At 45.8% G+C, this 18857-nt stretch overlaps 1 protein-coding gene across 3 annotated transcripts in view; it reads right to left on the reverse strand.

The window, feature by feature from the left end:
• The window catches only part of LOC147606229 (uncharacterized), a 105951-nt gene that overhangs the window by 9090 nt on the left and 78004 nt on the right, over window positions 1–18857 (reverse strand). For all 3 annotated transcript variants that reach the window (XM_086792367.1, XM_086792369.1, XM_086792368.1), the window contains 4 exons: window positions 13679–13705; window positions 13409–13529; window positions 13044–13134; window positions 12639–12732 (listed from right to left, as the gene is read on the reverse strand). In XM_086792367.1, the coding sequence (XP_086648493.1) occupies window positions 12639–12732; window positions 13044–13134; window positions 13409–13529; window positions 13679–13705 (333 nt within the window). The remainder of the gene's footprint in view (window positions 1–12638; window positions 12733–13043; window positions 13135–13408; window positions 13530–13678; window positions 13706–18857) is intronic.

Below are 18857 nucleotides of genomic sequence, written 5' to 3' on the forward strand. Positions count from 1 at the left end.
ACAACTGAATCAAGGAGAGAGCCCTCGCCCTGAATCAAGAGAGACTCATGCATATTCGTATCAACACACATATCCAAAGCATTTACATCGGCATCCATACTCGAGGAAGCACCTCGAACTACATCCGACCATATTCTAGAAAGCATAGTCGATGAAGTGGAAGACTGTGCAATGGTGGCAGATGCAGTCCAATTACGTGAAGGAACGGGAGCACGACGAACCATAGTAGCTTTTTTCGGAGTTTTCCATTCAGCCGAAGATATTTTATCTTTTCCTTTATCCTTAGGTTGATTAGGCACTGCCAAAGAAGAAACAACTTGTGGAATAACTTCAGCTTTTCCTTTCTCTTTCTCCTTTTGAGTATTTCGAGTGGCTTGATTTGTTGGTATCTCCTTAACTTGAGTTGGCTGCTCATTCGCTGAAATGGGAGGTACAGCAGATAACGGCGGAGGATGCAACAGAGAAGGACATTCAGAAGCCATATGCCCAAACTTATGACAAGTGAAACAAGCACCTGCAAAGACTCCCCAATTTAATTTGAAGTAACGTGCACCCATGCCACGCACATTTTCTACTTCAACAGCAATTGCAGGTGGTTGCTCATGGTCCGTATCCCACAAGATGCAAAATCTGTTTTTGTTTCCTGTAGGACGAGGTGCACAAACCACTTTGCCCAGAGTGGTTGCTATACCTGGCAAATGTTCCCTCAAATATTCTCAAAAATCCACGACCTCGACCCAAACAGGACAACGATGCCTAATCAAGGACTGATAGTCCTTGGTCGGGGACCAAGGTAACACATGTACCAATTGTACACCAAACATAAGGGGAGAAGTTTCAAGCATCTGCTGCTTATATTGACCATCAGACAGTAATACATCATAAAAACCCCTTGCTGCAAAGTGAACTCCATCTACAAAGGGTCCACCTAGAATGGACTGAATCCATTGAGCTACTTCTTGCGCAGAAGGCATTTTACCTGGAAAGAAGAGAATAATCCCTTTCTCTGAGTATCTACGCACAGGAGACACAATCGTCGGAGGCGGGTCCTTCCATTTGACACGACTGTCTACAAAGTCCTCACATAAAGCCTCATATACAAACTGTGCATCCGACGAATCTTGCTTAATCATGGTGACAGATTCAATTGCAGCATGCTGCCTCTTGTTACTGTCTGCAGCATTATCCCGGCGAGCATAGGTCACAAAGGTCTCAGACATAATTGCAAGAGTAAAGTCTGTACAACACTGCTAAAAAACTTTTTTCTTTTGAAAGCTGTATGCTGTATACAGGAGCCTTGCCTTTAAAATTTAGGCGAGTAGAGTCGCAGCTTCGAAGGCAAAAGGAGTCGCAGGCGAACAGGCGAACTGGGTCGCAGGCGATAGGCGAACTGGGTCGCAGGCGAGTAGAGTCGCAGCTTCGAAGGCAAAGGGAGTCGCAGGCGAACAAGGTCACAGGCGATAGGCGAACTGGGTCGCAGGCGAGCAGTCGAGCAGGCCTCTCTCTCACACACACACACACCTTCTCTCTCTCTCTCTCTCACACACACTTTTTTTTGGGTAATATCCAGTGCAGTATATTTATATGCTCATAAATTTACAAGATGGGAAGTCTCCGAAGCGGAGAGTATCCCAAATATCAGAAACATAAAGAGAAAAGCTCTAAACAAGAAGCATCCATATCACCCTCATGGCAGGCATCATATAAGGATTGCCGCAATGAGGCTCTGAAGGATTCATATGACTGGTGATTCTGCCGACCCAAGTATGCCAAATTATGCTCACTCCAAATTGTCCAAAGAGCCCAATATCTCACCCAAGAGAGAAATAGCGAGTATCGGTACAAGGACCGCATATATCTGCCAAAAAGCCAGAAATGTTTCCCAAATATGTGACTAGGGAAACGGAGCCGAAGAAAATCTGAAATTCTCTTGAGGAGGATCCTGGAGCAAGGGCAGTGCCAAAGCAGATGAAGAACAGTCTCTGAGGGAGCCTGACATCTTAGACATGTGGAAGGTGCAATGTGACGTTTAGCAAGTATGACCCCCACTGACAATGTGCCTGTCAAACATCTCCAAAGAAAAAGTCTTTGTTTCAATGGCATTTTACACTTCCACAACATCCGGAGATTCTTCCGCCACCATGAGAGGGGCTTCCTTATATGCCACAAAGAATTAGCATGTTGATGAATCCATGGGGCAGGTTGAAGAAGCCTGTAGGCTTAGATGGAGGTTAAGGCAGGAAGGGGAATAGGATGAATGCATGTAGTAGATGGCTGCAATTGCCAATCCATAAGCCTGTCTGTGTCAGCCACAGGTGGAATAGGTAAAAAGGGATGCAATAAATCAGCAATTTTCTTCCATATCAACCTATGATGCATTCCCAATGCATAGGTAGCACTGGCCCGGGGAAAGGATAAGACATATCCCCGATCATCTACCACATCATGTATGTACCTAATTCCCAATTTCATAAGATTGTATGCCCGAACAGGTTCCTGTAAAGCTAGTGGAGTGTCAAAGATGGCACTCCAATGAATACTTTCTTTCCTCATCGAGTTTGTGTTAACCTATGACGGACATTGAGACGTACTATGTTTTACGTCATTAATTTAAATATTCTGAGTCATGGGCCGGGCTTGTCGGCACCATATGTTAAGGATGAAGGGATTGGGGGTGATCGCTGATGAGAGGCGCACCTTGAATATTAGTAGGATAAGGGTTAGGGTCGGCCGGCCATGTATGGGCGCCCAAGTGTGAACGGCCAAGTAACCTATAAGAGTCAAATGTAACCCTAAAATCCTCATTCTCATGTGTTGTGAATACAAGAGTGCTCTTGCCTTATCTCCTTGGTTTCCTTCTCCTGCGTGTGTGAGAGAGAGAGAGAGTGAGTGAGAGAGCGATCGAGCACTGTGGAGCGGCACGGCGGCGGAGAGGCGGTAGAGCGGCGACGGCGGCTCCTTCTTCACGGCTGCGATTCGGGAATCCTTCACGGCGACGGTTGAGCGGTGAGTGACACACCTTTTTGCATTCTGTTTGAGCTTCCTTCCTGGTTGTATGCTTGCAGCCATTCGTGGCTCGCATACGGTGTTCGGCAAGTCCCCAGCTACGACCTGTGCGGCAAAAGCGCACATTTTTGGCGCCGCTGCCGGGGAGTCGCTCTGCACCAAGCTCCAGTTTGCAGCTCGGCTGCTGCGTGAAGTTTAATCTACACTGTAGGAAAGCGACTGTGTGTTTGTTGTTAAGGTGTTTCTGTGTTTTGCAATCTGTTTCTGAAATCTGTCTGCTGCATTTCTGTTTCTTTTGTTATATTTTCGCTCCGCGTGTGGGCGTGCATTCTGTTATCTGGTTTCTGCGTGTGAGAGGGATTTCTGAATCCCCAGACCTGTGCTGTGTGTGCGAACTGCGCCGCGGCCAAGGCTGAACCCTAAGGAAACCCTAGAAAACTTATCTCACCCAAAAAAAACAGAAAATAAAAAACAGAAAAATATAAAAAAGAAAAAAAGAAAAAATTAAATTTTATTTTCAAAGAAAGAACCAAACGTGTGGAGAGGAAAGATTTTTCAATTGGAAAAAAAATTTGAAAAGAAAAAACCCCCAATTGACCCACGACCCACGACCCACGACCCCGACCCCGACCCCGGCCCCGGCCTCGGCCTCGGTCTCGGTCTTTTGATATATATATATAGGAGAGTGAGCCTCCATAGCTTTCTCTCAAGTGAGAGCTTATGGAGATTTGTGCCCTATATGTAGCCCACTCCCCAAGGAGTAAAGTGAGCATGTGGGATAAAGCCCTCACCCTTTCCTCCACAAGCAAATAGGCTTTCGCCCCTTCCCCCCAAGGGAAACGGACTGTTTTGAGGACCACAGGAGCTCTGGGTAGGCGAACACGGTGCTGTAAAGCACGCTAGGATCCTTTAAACGATACGCTCGTTTCGAGCTATCACACGCCCTAGTCCAAGTTCGACCGTAAGTAAGGGGGTCAAAAACGGGTTAAAAACAACACAAAAACAAGTAAAAACGGGGTGCGAAACACCTAAGAAACCACTTGTGTAAGTTTCAAGGGTAGTTACCAACGCACGTAGGGTACCCACGTCACATGCATCTACGTTCTGGTCGGGTCCTAGAGCCTGAACCACTAGAAAGTGTTTCAGTTTACGCAGGCTCACACCATCCCTCCACGTTGGCATCTTGGCCTTCGGCTGGAACCCAAGGGAGTGCAACCCAAGATCCACGAATAGTGGATAGTGACTCGTCCTCTGACTCAGAAGCCATGGAAGGGCACCCTACCAAGAACCCTGAGGAGACAAGCCAAAACATGCCAGTGTGGGCCCCACAACCCGGATCTAGCATGTTTAGTCGTCTAATAGAGACCTTTAGTAGAGCTACACGCTCTGAACATGCGACAAGCGAAGTAAATGAGGAAGGAGGGGTAGTAGATTCGCCATTCACATCTTATGTGGACCCTACCCTCCCAAAGAGTGTCCATGTGGATATTCTACCCACTTCGTTTAATGAGGGCCCTACTGAGCTACCACCCTCCGATACTCTTCCTAAAGTAGAGGTCCCTAGAAGCCAATCCATAAGAAGTGACATTGCGTCCACTTCAAGAGAACCGTTTGGCACACACAAGTCTAGATGGGATATTTCTCAATGAAAATTGGGAATATGATCTACACACAGAGACTCTAACGGACCTATACACGGGTTACACATACCATGTAGGTTGGTTAGAAGTCCTACGATCTACATCTAGCGCCACTAATCTAGAGGAGCAACAACACATGATATGTGATGTTATTCATAGAATTTTCCAAATTGAGAGGTAAAATAGGGGAGTGGACCTAGTTTCCACTGGCCCTATGAGGTTTTTGGATACGGGCAAGGCCAAACAACCAATCCTATCATAATTGGAGACTCCCTCGGTGAGTCCCATAGACCCTTCATATGTTGTTTCGCCTGGAGTCTCAATGCAGGTTGAGCCCACGAGTAGTAACTTTAGCTTTCCAACCTTGGCTCAACTTTCCATTAGGGAATCCGCAATGCCTACCCCAATGATGAGCATAGCTGAAAGTGCACCTGTTACCACTGTAGTTAGTACGACACCGCTACATAGTGGAACAGTACCTACAACAGTGCGTGGCAGTGCCTATCGGCCTTATGTACCTATTGCTACTCATGCTCAAGTAGCTCCTACGCCTCTTAGTATGCCAATGGCATATGCTCCACGACCGCTTTATCATAACCATTATCCAAGAGGAGCTAGGCCTAGCCACATATCATATCCTACGTCATTTGCCAACATACTCAGACCAACGCCAACTCCTATCAGCCAGGCTATCCCACAAGTGCCTCCACCAGCTATGCCTGCTCACCTAGGTGATCTCGCAGCGTTTGCTCAGACGATCGGACGATCTATTGCGGAAAACATGCGGGGCATGCCTGAGAGAGAACCTAGAAGCAAGGCAGTACAAGTGGCTAAGCTCACTCAAAACTTCAGTGGTAACGAGGATGTTAGGAAGCACATTGAAGTCTTTGAACACGTGTGTGATTCCTTGGAAGAGCACAATGAGCTGCATAAGTGTAAAGCCTTAGGCTTAACCTTGAGTGGGAAGGCCGGAGATTGGTATCGAACCTTAAGGGTTGAAGAGCGCACTCATGTACCCAAGGAGAGAGCAACAATGGTGTTCGGTGTGCTTAGGACCACATAGCACGAGTGAATGTCCCACATTCAGAGTCAAATTCAATGGGAATTGCAATGCATGTGGTAAGTATGGCCATCAATCTAAAGATTGCCTAACACTTAAGCGAATGTTGGCAAACCAGGCACCACTAGCTTGGTCAAACACACCTCAAGTACCCGCGCTAATGCCTGCACAACCTGTGGAGCAACCATCACAGCACATAGTTCCAAGGAATCCGAATGTAGTCCAGTCTGTGCCATTGCCACCGCCAGTGCTAGGACCACAACCCCCACATCCAAGGATTACCCCTGTAAACCAGATGGGTTGTGAGTCACATAGTGCGTGTGGGGATTATGAAGAGGAGATAGACCCCACTGCTCCATACGGGATTGATGCGTTTGAAATGATTCCCCAGTACTACATGGAGGATCATTTCGGGCAAGTCAAGCCTGTATATCAAGCGGCTGCTCTCGCCACTAGAGGGCAAAACCTTAATACTTTGGCAAGAAGACCACCTCTTCAATGCTACGAGTGTGGTGGACCGCATCGTGTGGCGGAGTGCCCTAATAGGTTACAGAAGATCGCTACTCAGATGCAACCAAATCAAGGGAACACATCGGGGATGCCGGTACTTACATGTAATCGTTGTGGCATAGATCATTTAATTGCTCAATGTCCACATAATCCTAATGCACCTAAGATTACACCATTGAATTTGGTTGAGGTCACCAACCAAGCACGAGAAACCACACCCGTTGTACCCGCGAATGTAGTTACACGGTCAATGCTTCAAAATCAAAACTACATTCTTGAAGAGAGGGATACTGCATCAATCGCTCAGGCAAAGAAAAAGAAAACACAGATGTTCGGGTGGATGGGGGAGAGGTGGCTGCTCGGGGACATGGTAGAGAGAGGTGGCATAGGTGTGCCAGTGCTGGGTGGTAAGAGTTTTCATTTCTGAAAATTAATTTTTAAACCAGCTGCCAACCCAAAATCTGAAAGAGTATCCATCAATAGACGAAGCTCCAAAGGACTGTTCTTTGGCATGAAGAATGAATCATCTGCATAAGCCTGTGCAATGAAAGGCCGTGAACCAGAAATCTGAAGCCCCTCTAACTGTCTAGTATCAACCAGATGATCCATGTAAAGAAGCAAAGGATGCGAAGCAATAGCATAGAACAGAGCACTGAGAGGGCATCCCTGTCGAACTGATCGTTCTAGAGTCCAAGACTCAGACAAATGTTTCCCTATAAAGCATTGAGCAGTGGAATCTGAGTAAAGCCAATATATGACATTAACTAGCTTTGGCCCAAAACCAAGTTTAGACATGATTTGAGAAACATAATCCCACTACACCGTATCAAATGTCTTTGCCACATCCACCTGCATGACCAAGACATCTTGAGCAGAGTATTTTGCATATTCCATTGCAATGAGAGTATTGGAGATATTATCATGTATATGTCTTCTTGGAACAAAACCATATTGCCTGGGATGAAGTCCATCATGAAGGATATCCTTTATCCGGTGTACCAACATTTTAGCAATAAGTTTATATATAACAGGCATCAAAGTGATAGGCCTCCAATCATCCATTGTTTCACACAGGTTTTTTGGGTAGAAGCTTAACCAGACCATGCTTCCAAGCTGAGGGAAGATGTTGATGCTGCCAGGCTACATTAACGAGCTTCAAGATTGGACCCTTCAATTCAGCCCAGAAGGCTACAAAAAATTCAACCGTCAAACCATCCCAACCTGGGGATTTATGTTTACCCAAATGCTTGAGGGCTTCATCCAATTCTGTATCTGAAAAGGACATTTCCAGCATTGAAGCTTTTTGCAAAGAAACAATAGGAGAAGCAAGCTCAATAAATTTGCTCCGAGCCAATGCAGCCTGAGATGTAGAAGAAGATGGTAGAGAAAAAAGAAACCGAAAATGATCCAGACATTGTTTTTCTAGCTGAGATAAAGTCCGGGTCCAAAGACCATCTGATTTCCTGACTCTCATGATAGATTGACTTTGTATGTACGTGTGTAAGTTTCGAAAGAAAGATTTCGAGGAGCAGCCCTTATCTAGCATAGGTTTAACTCTAGCCCTTGTCTGCCATTTGGAAAGCTTGCGTTTATCATTAGCATCAATTATGGAAGAAGCACAAGACAATGAATTCTGTTCAGAAGCAGAAAGAGACCTTTGATGGCTAATCTATACCAAGGACTGCTTGTATGATTTTGCCCACTGGATATGCTGTCTGTTTTCTGCCATGAACCATCTTCCATATTCCTTAATGACATTTTGAATACGATGTACAAAGGAGTTCCAAGCAAAATCCAGATCCTCCTAAGCATGAGATAACAATGGCTTACAAGCCAATTTGATCATTTGCTGGAATTTTTCATGAGAAAGATATAATTGATTAACCTGCAAGTGTCTGACTAAAGACAGCTGAATGTCATCCAGAGGCATACCAAAAGAAAGGTTAAGCCAAAGTGGAGTATGATCAGATAGTTGTTGAGAATAATCAGTCCACATTCATGTATAATCATCATATTGCTGAGCATGAATAAGATACCATCTATCAATCCTGGCCCAATATTCTGTAAAAGCATTATGATGATATGTGAAACCCAAAACCGAAGGGTGAGTTGCTGTCCATAAATCTGCAGTATGAAGAGAAGAAGTCATATGTTCCCATCGCTGGATTTCAGAGGGAATCATATGGGATTTATGTGTGGTATTGTCCTTCCAGTGAGGGGAATTATTAAAATCACCACAAAGTAGAGCATTTGAAGACCAAGGATATTGGTTAATGGAGTCCCACATTTGAGCTCTGGAAGCTGAAATTTGAGAGGCATACAAGGAGCCTATTTCAAAAATCTCTCCATTGATCATGCATTGGATAATCATCCATCGGCCACAAGGATCATCATATGCTACACAGGGCTGCAGATCATGTCTGGCTAAAATGCACAGCCCAGAGAATTGTCCAGATCCTGCATAAAATATATCATAGCCTGAAAAGAACCCATGCTGGCCAGCAAAAGAATGCTGATTATGCTCTTGCAGACACACAACATCAGGATGAGTATTGTTTATATAATGCCATAGAAGCCTCCATTTATGCTGATTGCAGAGGGCCTGTATATTATAAGAAAAACATTTAAGAGAAGTACGCATGAAAATATGTACAAGAGATGAGCAGTCTTCAAAGAGAAAGGGAGGCATCAAGCCTCTGCCATTGCCACAGGGACTTGCTGACCCTCAAAATCCAATTCCCTGACTAAATCATCTTCTTCACAAAGTGGAATACCCTTCTTAACTGCATTGACCCATGCCTTTGAGATGGGGCTGTCCGAAGAGGTAGAAGGTTGACCAGGAGATGGAGCAGAAGCATCCCAATTGCGAGATTGGAGAGGTCTTTGTTTGAGAGGCACCGTCTTCTTTGCATTCTGCCAACCCTCGTGAGAAGATGAATTATTTTCCACTAGCTTGCTTTTTCCTTTATCCTTGTTTTGGGCTAAATTGGCTTGGTTCCCTGTAAGAACTGAAGGCTTTGCTCCTTTAGCTTCAATCTTTTCCACATAAGTCTTTTGACCTCCTTTATTAGATGGCGGAGCAATGGCAGCTAGAGGAGGCGGATAAAGGATTGAGGGACACTCCGAAGCTAGATGCCCGAACTTGTGACAAGAGAAACAAGCTCCAGCAAAAATGCCCCATTTCAAAGTGAAATATTTCTTTCCCAAATTAACACCCTCGATTTCAACTGCAATAGAAGAGGGGGTTGGTCTATCAGTATCCCATAAGATGCAAAAACGATTTTTATTACCTGTGGGACGAGGGGGAAGATCACTTGTCCCAATGTCATCGCTAAGCCTGGAAGCTCTGTTCTCATGTAATCTGGGAAATCAACGACTTCAACCCATACAAGGCAGTGATGTTTAATGAGATTGTGATAATCCTTATTAGGAGACCAGGGCATGATGTGCACCATTTGACGACCAAAAAATAAAGGGGACATTTCCAGCATCTTTTGTTTTGTCAATGCATCCAAGAGATGAACTTCATAAAATCCTCTGGAGGCAAAATAGACTCCTTCTACATAGCATCCACCTAGGAGAGAATTCACCCATTGTCCCACATCATTAGCCAAGGGTATTTTACCTGGAAAAAAGATGATGACTGCAGTTTGAGAGAGCTTCTTCAGAGGATGCACAAGAGAAGGCAACTTCATCTTGTAAGTGAGTTCCGGAGCAGGTAGTATCCATTCTCTTCTACTTTGTTGAAAATCCTCATTCAACATGTCAAACACATAGGAAGCATCTTCAGATGAAGGAGCTATGGGGGGTAGAGATTCCCTTGATTGTCTTTTAGGTTCAGGAGAAAGAGCTCTCTTGACATAATACTTGCTTGATTCTGCCATCGAGACTATTCGATTCAGCAGGAAGACACAGAACAGGAAAAAAAGGGGGGGACAGCACTATTGGAATGCAATCTTACAAGAAAGGGAAAAACAGAGACCTGAAGCGACTTATACAGGAGGGAAAAAACAGACCTGTAGCGAGGCACAGACACACACGCACACACACACCAGGCGCGTGCACACACACTCACACACACACACACGCACAGTCGCACCTGGAAGAAAGGAGAACACACCGCAAGAGGGCTGACAGTAGGCGAATTGAAATAGGAGAGATGACGAGAGGCTGGACAGGCGAACAGAGAGTGCAGACAACCGGCGGCACACGGCTGGCGCTGCAGAGTCAGCAAAGGGCAGAAGGCGGCGCTGCACGGGCAGCTCTCAGACAATCGCGATCCACACCCACTCCACTACACACACACACACCGTGTTCACACACACACACACACACACACACTTTTTTTTGTAAAGCTTCTGTCATTAATTACAGGTGGGAAACCTCAAAACGAGGAAAACCCACCAAAAAGACCACACTTTTTATTTACAAATGGGAAACCTCTAAGCGAGGAAAACCCAGAAAAAGAAGAGTAACTATAGGCTTCACTACCTAGAAGCAATCAAAGTAAATCCTATAAGTATCAAGAGTGATGTCCCCAACATCATAAGCAAAATGAAGCGCATGACCAAGCGAGAACTTGAAGTAATGGAAGGGAACAATGTCATTGGCTTGGAACATGAGGTTGTTCCGAACATATGCCATATGGTCCAAAAGACCCAGAATCGGACCCAGCTGAAAAATACAGCAAACTGAGACTGTGATGCTTGTAACACCCCAAAAAGCCAAAAGCATCTGTGAAAAATGCCCGAAGGGAAACGAAGGCGAAGAGCAGTCGAGACCCGGCGAATGAACGATCTGGAGCATACGCAACCCCATAGTAAATGTGGGACAGTCTCCTCAGTAGCTTTACATCGGACACAACGTGAAGGCGCAATATGACGTGCATGTAACAAGCTACCAACAGGAAGAGCACCAACCAAACAGCGCCACAAGAACAGGCGTTCTTTAAGAGGCAGATGACTTTTCCAAATGCGAAACAATGTACGTTTCCACCACATTGAAGATTTGGAGAGAGACCATAGCTGATTACCATGTCTGACTATCCATGCATCCGATTGCAAGAGGGCACACACAAGCAATACCTTGATCCCAACAAGTATAAGCACAACATAATATACTATGAATTTATTGCAATGAAAATGATTTGAAGCACATTATACAGCTGCTTACAGCAAGCATGATAGTGTTCTTGAGAAAGATATACAAAGCACTCACTCTGGGTCCCGATGGCCTGTTAAAAACCACACTTGTAAGGTATCTACTTGAAAGATAGGGGAGTGCAGAGAACAAGTTGCAATAAGCATTGCTGGCTGAAATTGCGAAACATTACAGTGCACTTGTTCCCATAATTAGCAAGCTGCCCTGGGAAGCGTGTTTCGTAGACCAAGAATGCACTTCCCTTATTTAGGATGCTCCTTTTGCATTGTCAAAACAGGCTCATACGCCTCAGCCAAGATGCAAAGCTCAGATTAGTCCAGTCCCCTTCCTTTTGGCTCTTCTTGTTTTTCCTACTCCATAATCCTATGGCCAATGCTTTTTTTCCTTCACTCTGATACATCCTAATCCTTGAAAGGCTCTTAGCTCTTAGTTCACGGTGGTTGCCTTCTCTTCCTTTACAGGGCATAAATTAGCGTTTTGGCATTTCCATGCAAGGAAACAAATGTTTCATGTACCTATAGGGTGTACCCATCACTGAACTCCACAGCCTTCTCCAAAAGCAAGCATGCCTGGCTCTAGCAACAAGGTGATTCTCCCAATGAACCCATCTTAGTGAGGACTACATCCATTGACCTCTTGAATATGGTCAAAAACAGGATGGTATAAAAAGGCCTCTAGCTACCAATCCAAACCCACTTGCCTAGATACCACTGCAAATTTGTCGTAGGGAATCCACCACATCAAGATTCACCAAGATAAATTTCATATCATGTTTAGTCTCCCAGTCTCCTAGGTACCCTACATCACACAAAGAAGAAGAAGTTTCTTTTAATGTCCATGAGAAACCAAAATATCGCAGAAGGGACCATGTTCAAACTAGTCAGAACGAAGTAAGGTCTCATATAGTGCCAGTAGGGAAGAAAGGGCCTGAGGATCTACAAGCTTGTTTTATCCGACCCAGGTTACTTGAGACCTCCCTATGTTCTGGGAGGAGGATTTTCCTCTCCGTTTTCTGGCTGATAGCCGTGATTTTGTACTGTTTCACTCAGAACCACAAGGAGCCATAAAACAAGTACAAGAGAAAGCGGTGTTTCTTATATCACAATTACTATTGGAAATGCATAAACTACCTGCATATCCCAATTACTATTCCAGGTGCATTGATGCTAAACAATGTGACAATTAAAATCTCTTTTTTAAGAACCCCAAAAAAAAAGTCAATTAAGAGTATTGATACATAACTGGGCATGGTCATACTTTACCTTAACAAGCTTGATCTTCTTTTCTTTACGGAATGGCTTGTTTGAGCACTTTTCATCACAGAGGCAACTCTTTGAGCAGCTCATGGATTGAGCTCTGTAAACAAATTCCACAAATAAACAATTTTTTTTTAAAAAAAAACTCAGTATCTGGTGCAATACATCATGCACCTCCATGACAATTACACTTGCATTTCAACAAGAGACTCCAAATGCCTCTTAACTCCAGCCTAGGTATTATGCACAAACTCTGATAGCAAGGCAATAGCTTCACAAACAAAACAAAAGCTCCAAAAGAATGTATCCAAGAACAACTTAAGGAGATTCATATTTATAGAGAAAGAAAGTGAAGAAAGAGAGAAATTTTGTTGGGAGGAGGGGGGAGGGAGGGAGGGGCCAGGGGGGAACCTGCATTCGCAACCATCTCGACAAGAAGATTTGCAGGTGCATCCAACTCCATCATCAGCATCATCACGTTTCTTCTTTACAAGGAATATATCTATAGAGGGATAAGGATTTAAAAAAACAATTTGTTACTTCTGGGTGTGAAAATCAGAGTTTCTGGGTAGATAACATTGACAAAAGCTAAAACATTTCTTGTTGCAAAATAACACCCTACACACCCTACACCCCCCCCCCAGCCCAGAAAAACTCATTGAAGGAATGTGCAGATGTTTCAATAACCATGTCAATATCTCTCTTAGAGCATATATTGGGAGTTATTTTGATATTGGAATGAATGTCGGGAGGCTGAAACAAATAGCAAAGGATACTCCGTCGGATGTGTACAAAAGGGGCCGGCTCGAGTCCTTTCCCAGAAACTTCCTCTTGCAAGCCTGACCCTATACTAAACTCCACAGGAGCATAGGGGACAGGCAACCGTTTGAAAGCTTCCTGCATATAAACCAAGTTGTCATGGTTGCAAGAAGCTTCACGTGCCACAAGTAGAAGGAAAAATTATGTAGCTACATGAGATACACTTAACTGGGATATATGAATGTGAACTCCAATTGGAATTTGAAAAAAAAAAATCCAGTTCTTACCTTTGTATCTGTAGTTGGCGCCTTGTGCTGCAGCGACTCTGTGTCAGAATATAATCAACACAGTGGCTACAAGCCTCTCTCTCTCTCTCTCTCTCTCTCTCTCTCTCTCTCTCTCTCTCTCTCTCTCTCTCTCTCTCTTCGAACCTGTGTCGCCTCCCTCTCCCGCCTGCTGACACTTTCTCTCTTTCACTGCGCCCCCACAAGCTCTTCTCTTCTCTCTGCTCGCCCCAAAAGGACTCGGCCATCTCTCTCTCTCTCTCCCCCCTCGTAGCCCCTTCCCGCCACACTCTCTCTCGCAACTTGCCCACATGAAAGAAGTTATGCCAGAGATAAGGGCAGCCCGAGAGAAAGGGAAAGTGGCCTTCTATAGAGATGGTAGAGTGGTGATTATGGAGAGGCGCTCTTCATGACGGCGCGAGACCTATGGGACTACACTCAAAGTTGCTACTTGGAATTGTAATGGATCTCTACGTCTTGATGTAGGGGCTTTTGAGGATAGTTTCACTGGGAGGGACATCATCTTCTACTGTGAGACGCATCAGGCTCCTGGACAGTCCATATGCCACATGTTAGTGGATACCGATGGGAGAGAGCTTGTAGACAGGAGACTTGTTCAGAGCATAGAGGACGGGGCTCAAGAGGAGTGGCAGTATTGTTTAGAGAGGAGCTACAGCCACTGTTAAATATAGTCCGCAGAGATGAGCAGGCTAGGTACATGTGGGTTAAGACTGAGGGCAGAGACTGGCAGATATCTCTACATTGCTATATGCTATTTTGCTCCTAGTACATCAGTGTATGCATCACCTAGCGGGCAATCTCCCTTTTCTATTTTGGATGATGACATTTGGGAGTTCTCCAGGGATGGTGACATCATTCTCTTGGGGGACTTCAATGCCAGGACCGCCCATAACTAGACAGTATTTTATGATACCTCAGAGGAGATGTTGAGGGAGCTTGATGTTAGGGATATGGGCCTATCTAGACTCTCACAGGATGAGGAACATACAGTGTATGGGCGGTATTTGATAGACATGGGGACTGCACATGGATTGGCCATCCTGAATGGCCTACACAGATTCCCGACATCGGGCGGTTTCACTTGCTTTCCACATAGGCATGGTGCTAGTACAGTGGACTATGTTATGGCTCAGCCCAGTCTCATTCCCTCTTTTCAGGATTTTATGGTAGGCACTAGGCCGGTTGGAATAGCAGTGGATCATGCTATCTTGTCCTTCACTCTCACATTTCAGTTCAGCACCGCTCCATTGGGACAGGTCTCCACACACTCGTTATACCTTTACGAGGGAGACTGACACCGTGTACACGGATGAGATATACAGACGCTTATGTGCCGAGGAGCCGGGACGGCCATTAGATGAGCTCACTCAGATATTGATAGATACGCTTCATGCTGCAGCATCAGAGGCATATCCCCATAGTTAGCCTACACGGAGACGATCTGGGAACATGCCCCAGAACAGTTGGTATGATGAGGAGTGCAGAGAGATGAGGATTAGATTACAGAGAGAGGTGCTCATGGGTGTTACCACTCACAGACAGTCACGGATTACCTTCTGGCACCTAGTGCGACGGAAGAAGAGGGCTTATCTTGCTCAGTTTAGAGAGAGATTTGTATCAGTTATTTATGAGTCAGGACTCAGGCGAGGCATGGAGACTATTCCATGAGCATTCACCATCACCAGCCATTACCTCCACAGAGATTTGGGGTGAGTATGCAGCATCCCTGTACACAGCAACAGGACAGCCGCCCCTGCAAGACCCATCGGAGCCATGCCCAGAGACATGTGCTTTCTTTACTGCTGAGATGGTAAGGAAAGCTATTGACAGGATGAGGACTGGGAGAGCATATGATCATGATGGTTTGGTAGCAGAGCACTTTATTCATGCCAGAGATATGCTTGCAGAGCTTATTGCTATGATGTTTAACCGAGCTGTGTGTGAGGGTTTTCCTGAGACTTGGAATATGTCCACGATTGTGCCTATCTTCAAGTCAGGGGATCCCATGCTTCCTGGGAATTATCGTACCATCATGATTGGTCACACATTGGCTAGATTATATGCATCTATTCTTGAGCAGGAGTTGAGTAGATGGGCAGAGAGAGAGGGCATACGTGCATCAGGGCAGGCAGGGTTCAGAAGAGGTTTCTCCACTCTTGACCATATCTTGACACTCAGAGCTATTATTGAGGAGGGCAGATTATATGGCAGGAGGATTTATTGTTGCTTTGTGGATTTCCGCAAAGCTTTTGACATAGTACCGAGAGCCAGACTGATGCGCAGACTACAGGAGATGGGAGTGCCCACAGAGCTGATTTGGGGAATCATGGCTTTATACAGGACAGTTGTGGGACAGGTACGTACTACTCAGGGTATATCTGAGATGGTTCACTCCACTATTGGGGTGAAACAGGGCTGCCCCCTTTCTCCCACCTTATTTGGGATGTACGCGGATGAGGTTTCAGACTATGTAGAGCGGGAGGGTGACAGAGGAGCACAGAGGGGATGCAGCGTCATTTGGATGCATTGCACACATTTGCACAGGACAGTGGATTCTCTATTAACCTTGGTAAAACCAAGGTGATGGTGTTTAACACCACAGCACAGTGGGTTAGGAGGTCAGTACCCACCTTTACATATGGTCAGGAGACAGTGGAGTGTACAGATGCATATACTTACCTTGGTGTGGTTTTCAGTGGCCCACTATTTTCCTTGAGGAGAGCAGCAGAGACCAGATTGACCAGAGCTTATGCAGCATTGGGGAGACTAGAGAGGATGTGTTTGCAGGTTCAGTTTCAGGAACCTCAAACAAAGTTCTGGCTCTTTGACACTTTGGTCACTTCAGCCATGCTGTATGGAGTGGAGATATGGGGACCCTCAGTGGATCACCACAGCCGAGCTGGTAGCACTGATGGATGGAGACATATGGAGAGGCCCTTGGTTTCTATGATTTCCCGGATGATTAGGGCCAAGGCCTCCGTACCACATGATATTATCCGTGCAGAGATGGCTGCCCCCCCATTGGTGGTAGAGGCACTCACTCGATCAGTCTCCTTTATACATAGCACTTGGGCTCTCCCTAGAGACAGATATGCTCGCTTAGCCCTAGAGTCTTCACAACAATTGGCATCACAGGGAGACGGATCATGTTGGTATGCACAGATGACAGCTTGGTTCCAGTTGCATGGCTTTAGTATGGAAAGGCTACCTCCATTTCAGTACTCCCTGGATGCACCCTCCCTCTCTCTCACACGGGCAGAGATTACCAGACTTATCAGGCAGGACTTAATTCAGCTGGACACTAGGAGGACATGGATACAGCCGACACAGGAGCTTGGTACGAAGATGGCTTTCTATAGAGATCATCTTCTCCAGCTCACGCAGGATGGGTTTGTGATTAGACCCAGCTACATGGATACTCATCTTTCTCATGGGGTACGGTGTGCTATTGGTCAGATGCGCACATCCTCACACCAGCTAGAGATTGAGACTGGAAGATTCAGAGGAGTACCAGCTGAGGCCAGGATTTGTCAGCTGTGCCAGATGGAGCCAGAGACAGTTACATTACATATGTCACTGTCCAGTATATTATGAGATACGAGGCCGTTTTCACTGCCTGTTTAGAGAGGGTTTCGGACGACTTTCTAGAGTCATGAGATACCAGGATCAGAGATGCCTCGGATTTTACTTGCTAGAGCTTCGTAGACATAGAGAGGGTCTCTTGAGAGGGACGGGATCAGAGAGACCTACAGAGGCAGATTACAGACTTCTTTCGACCAGAGATTGAGCAGTCAGGCTAGCAGGCATTGCAGCTAGCCCCAGAGTATAGCCGCACTAGAGGTACACTGATTGATCGGGCTATAGAGCTGGGGCGGTCCAGGCGCCCCAAGATGAGAGGCCCATCTCGACACCGGCGGAGACTACATCAGAGGATCAGGACCATACTAGCACGGCATGGGAGACGTCCAATCAGAGTACTCACCATGGAGGACATTGAGGATATCCGCCATCGACCGATGAGAGACATCTTTGGATAGTGATGTGTATGATGCTTACCTTTGTTGCTGGAGTTTTCCTCCCAAATGTTATCCATTAGGAGCTCCTAGTACCGTACTTTTCCTCACAGTTATTTCAGTTTCAGTTAGTTGTTTTTAGCTTTTCTTACACAAACATTGTATCAGATCCACCAATTGTTGTAACCTTTTTGGTCTCATAGGTCATTTTGGCCTTTTGAAGACGTTAATATATCATTTCATTTCATTTCATGTCTTACACGCGAGGAGAGAAGGCAAGAAGGCCTTCTATCGAGATGGTCGGGTCATCATTGATGGCCGGCCCATGGATTAGCGGTTTGGGGCCTATGGGACACAGACCAGGCCACTGACAGAGATACACATAGCAATATGGAACTGTAATGGTTCACTATGGGTGCAGCCTGGACGACTGGAGCATGTTATGGGGGGGAGAGACATCATACTTCTGACAGAGACACATCAGAGCCCAGAGAGAGGGCTACCTCGAGTAGAGGGATTCCAGTGGGAGTCAGCATACAGGAGGACCACACGCCAGGGTACCTCGAGAGGGTCGGGGGGAGTAGCAGTCCTATTCAGACGGGAGCTACAGGGGAGACTAAGAGTGGTAGCACAGGATCCAGAGGCCAGATACATGTGGATCAGCTTATAGCTCTCACAGGACAGGGTTATATACATAGCTCTATGTTACTTTTCTCCATCAGGATCCTCCTATGTCATTACAGAGGACATGCCACAGGAGGAGGAGATAGGAGCCTCGCCATACACTTGTCTGTCAGAGGAGATTATGCATTATTCTACACTAGGGGAAGTATTTCTTACGCGCGACTTCAATGCCCACACACAGAGCAGACAGTGTGAGGTGTATGACTATGATGACATGGAGATCCTCCACCCTGTGGATCCAGAGGAGATAGGGGCTAGTCGGGCATCAGAGGACACTGGACCAGACAGAGGACATTATGGGGACCACTTACTAGAGTTGGGAGCCAGGCATCGTCTCGTTATTTATAACGGGATGCTACAGTGGCCGGGATCAGGAGGGCTGACATGCTTCCCACATGGGGGTCATACACGAACCGGAGGCACGGTGGTAGACTACATTATGGGGTCTTTGGAGGCATCACAGC

This window comes from Cibotium barometz, chromosome 58, assembly GCF_041138505.1.
Source record: "Cibotium barometz isolate CiBa-2024 chromosome 58, ASM4113850v1, whole genome shotgun sequence".
Taxonomy (NCBI): Eukaryota; Viridiplantae; Streptophyta; class Polypodiopsida; order Cyatheales; family Cibotiaceae; genus Cibotium; species Cibotium barometz.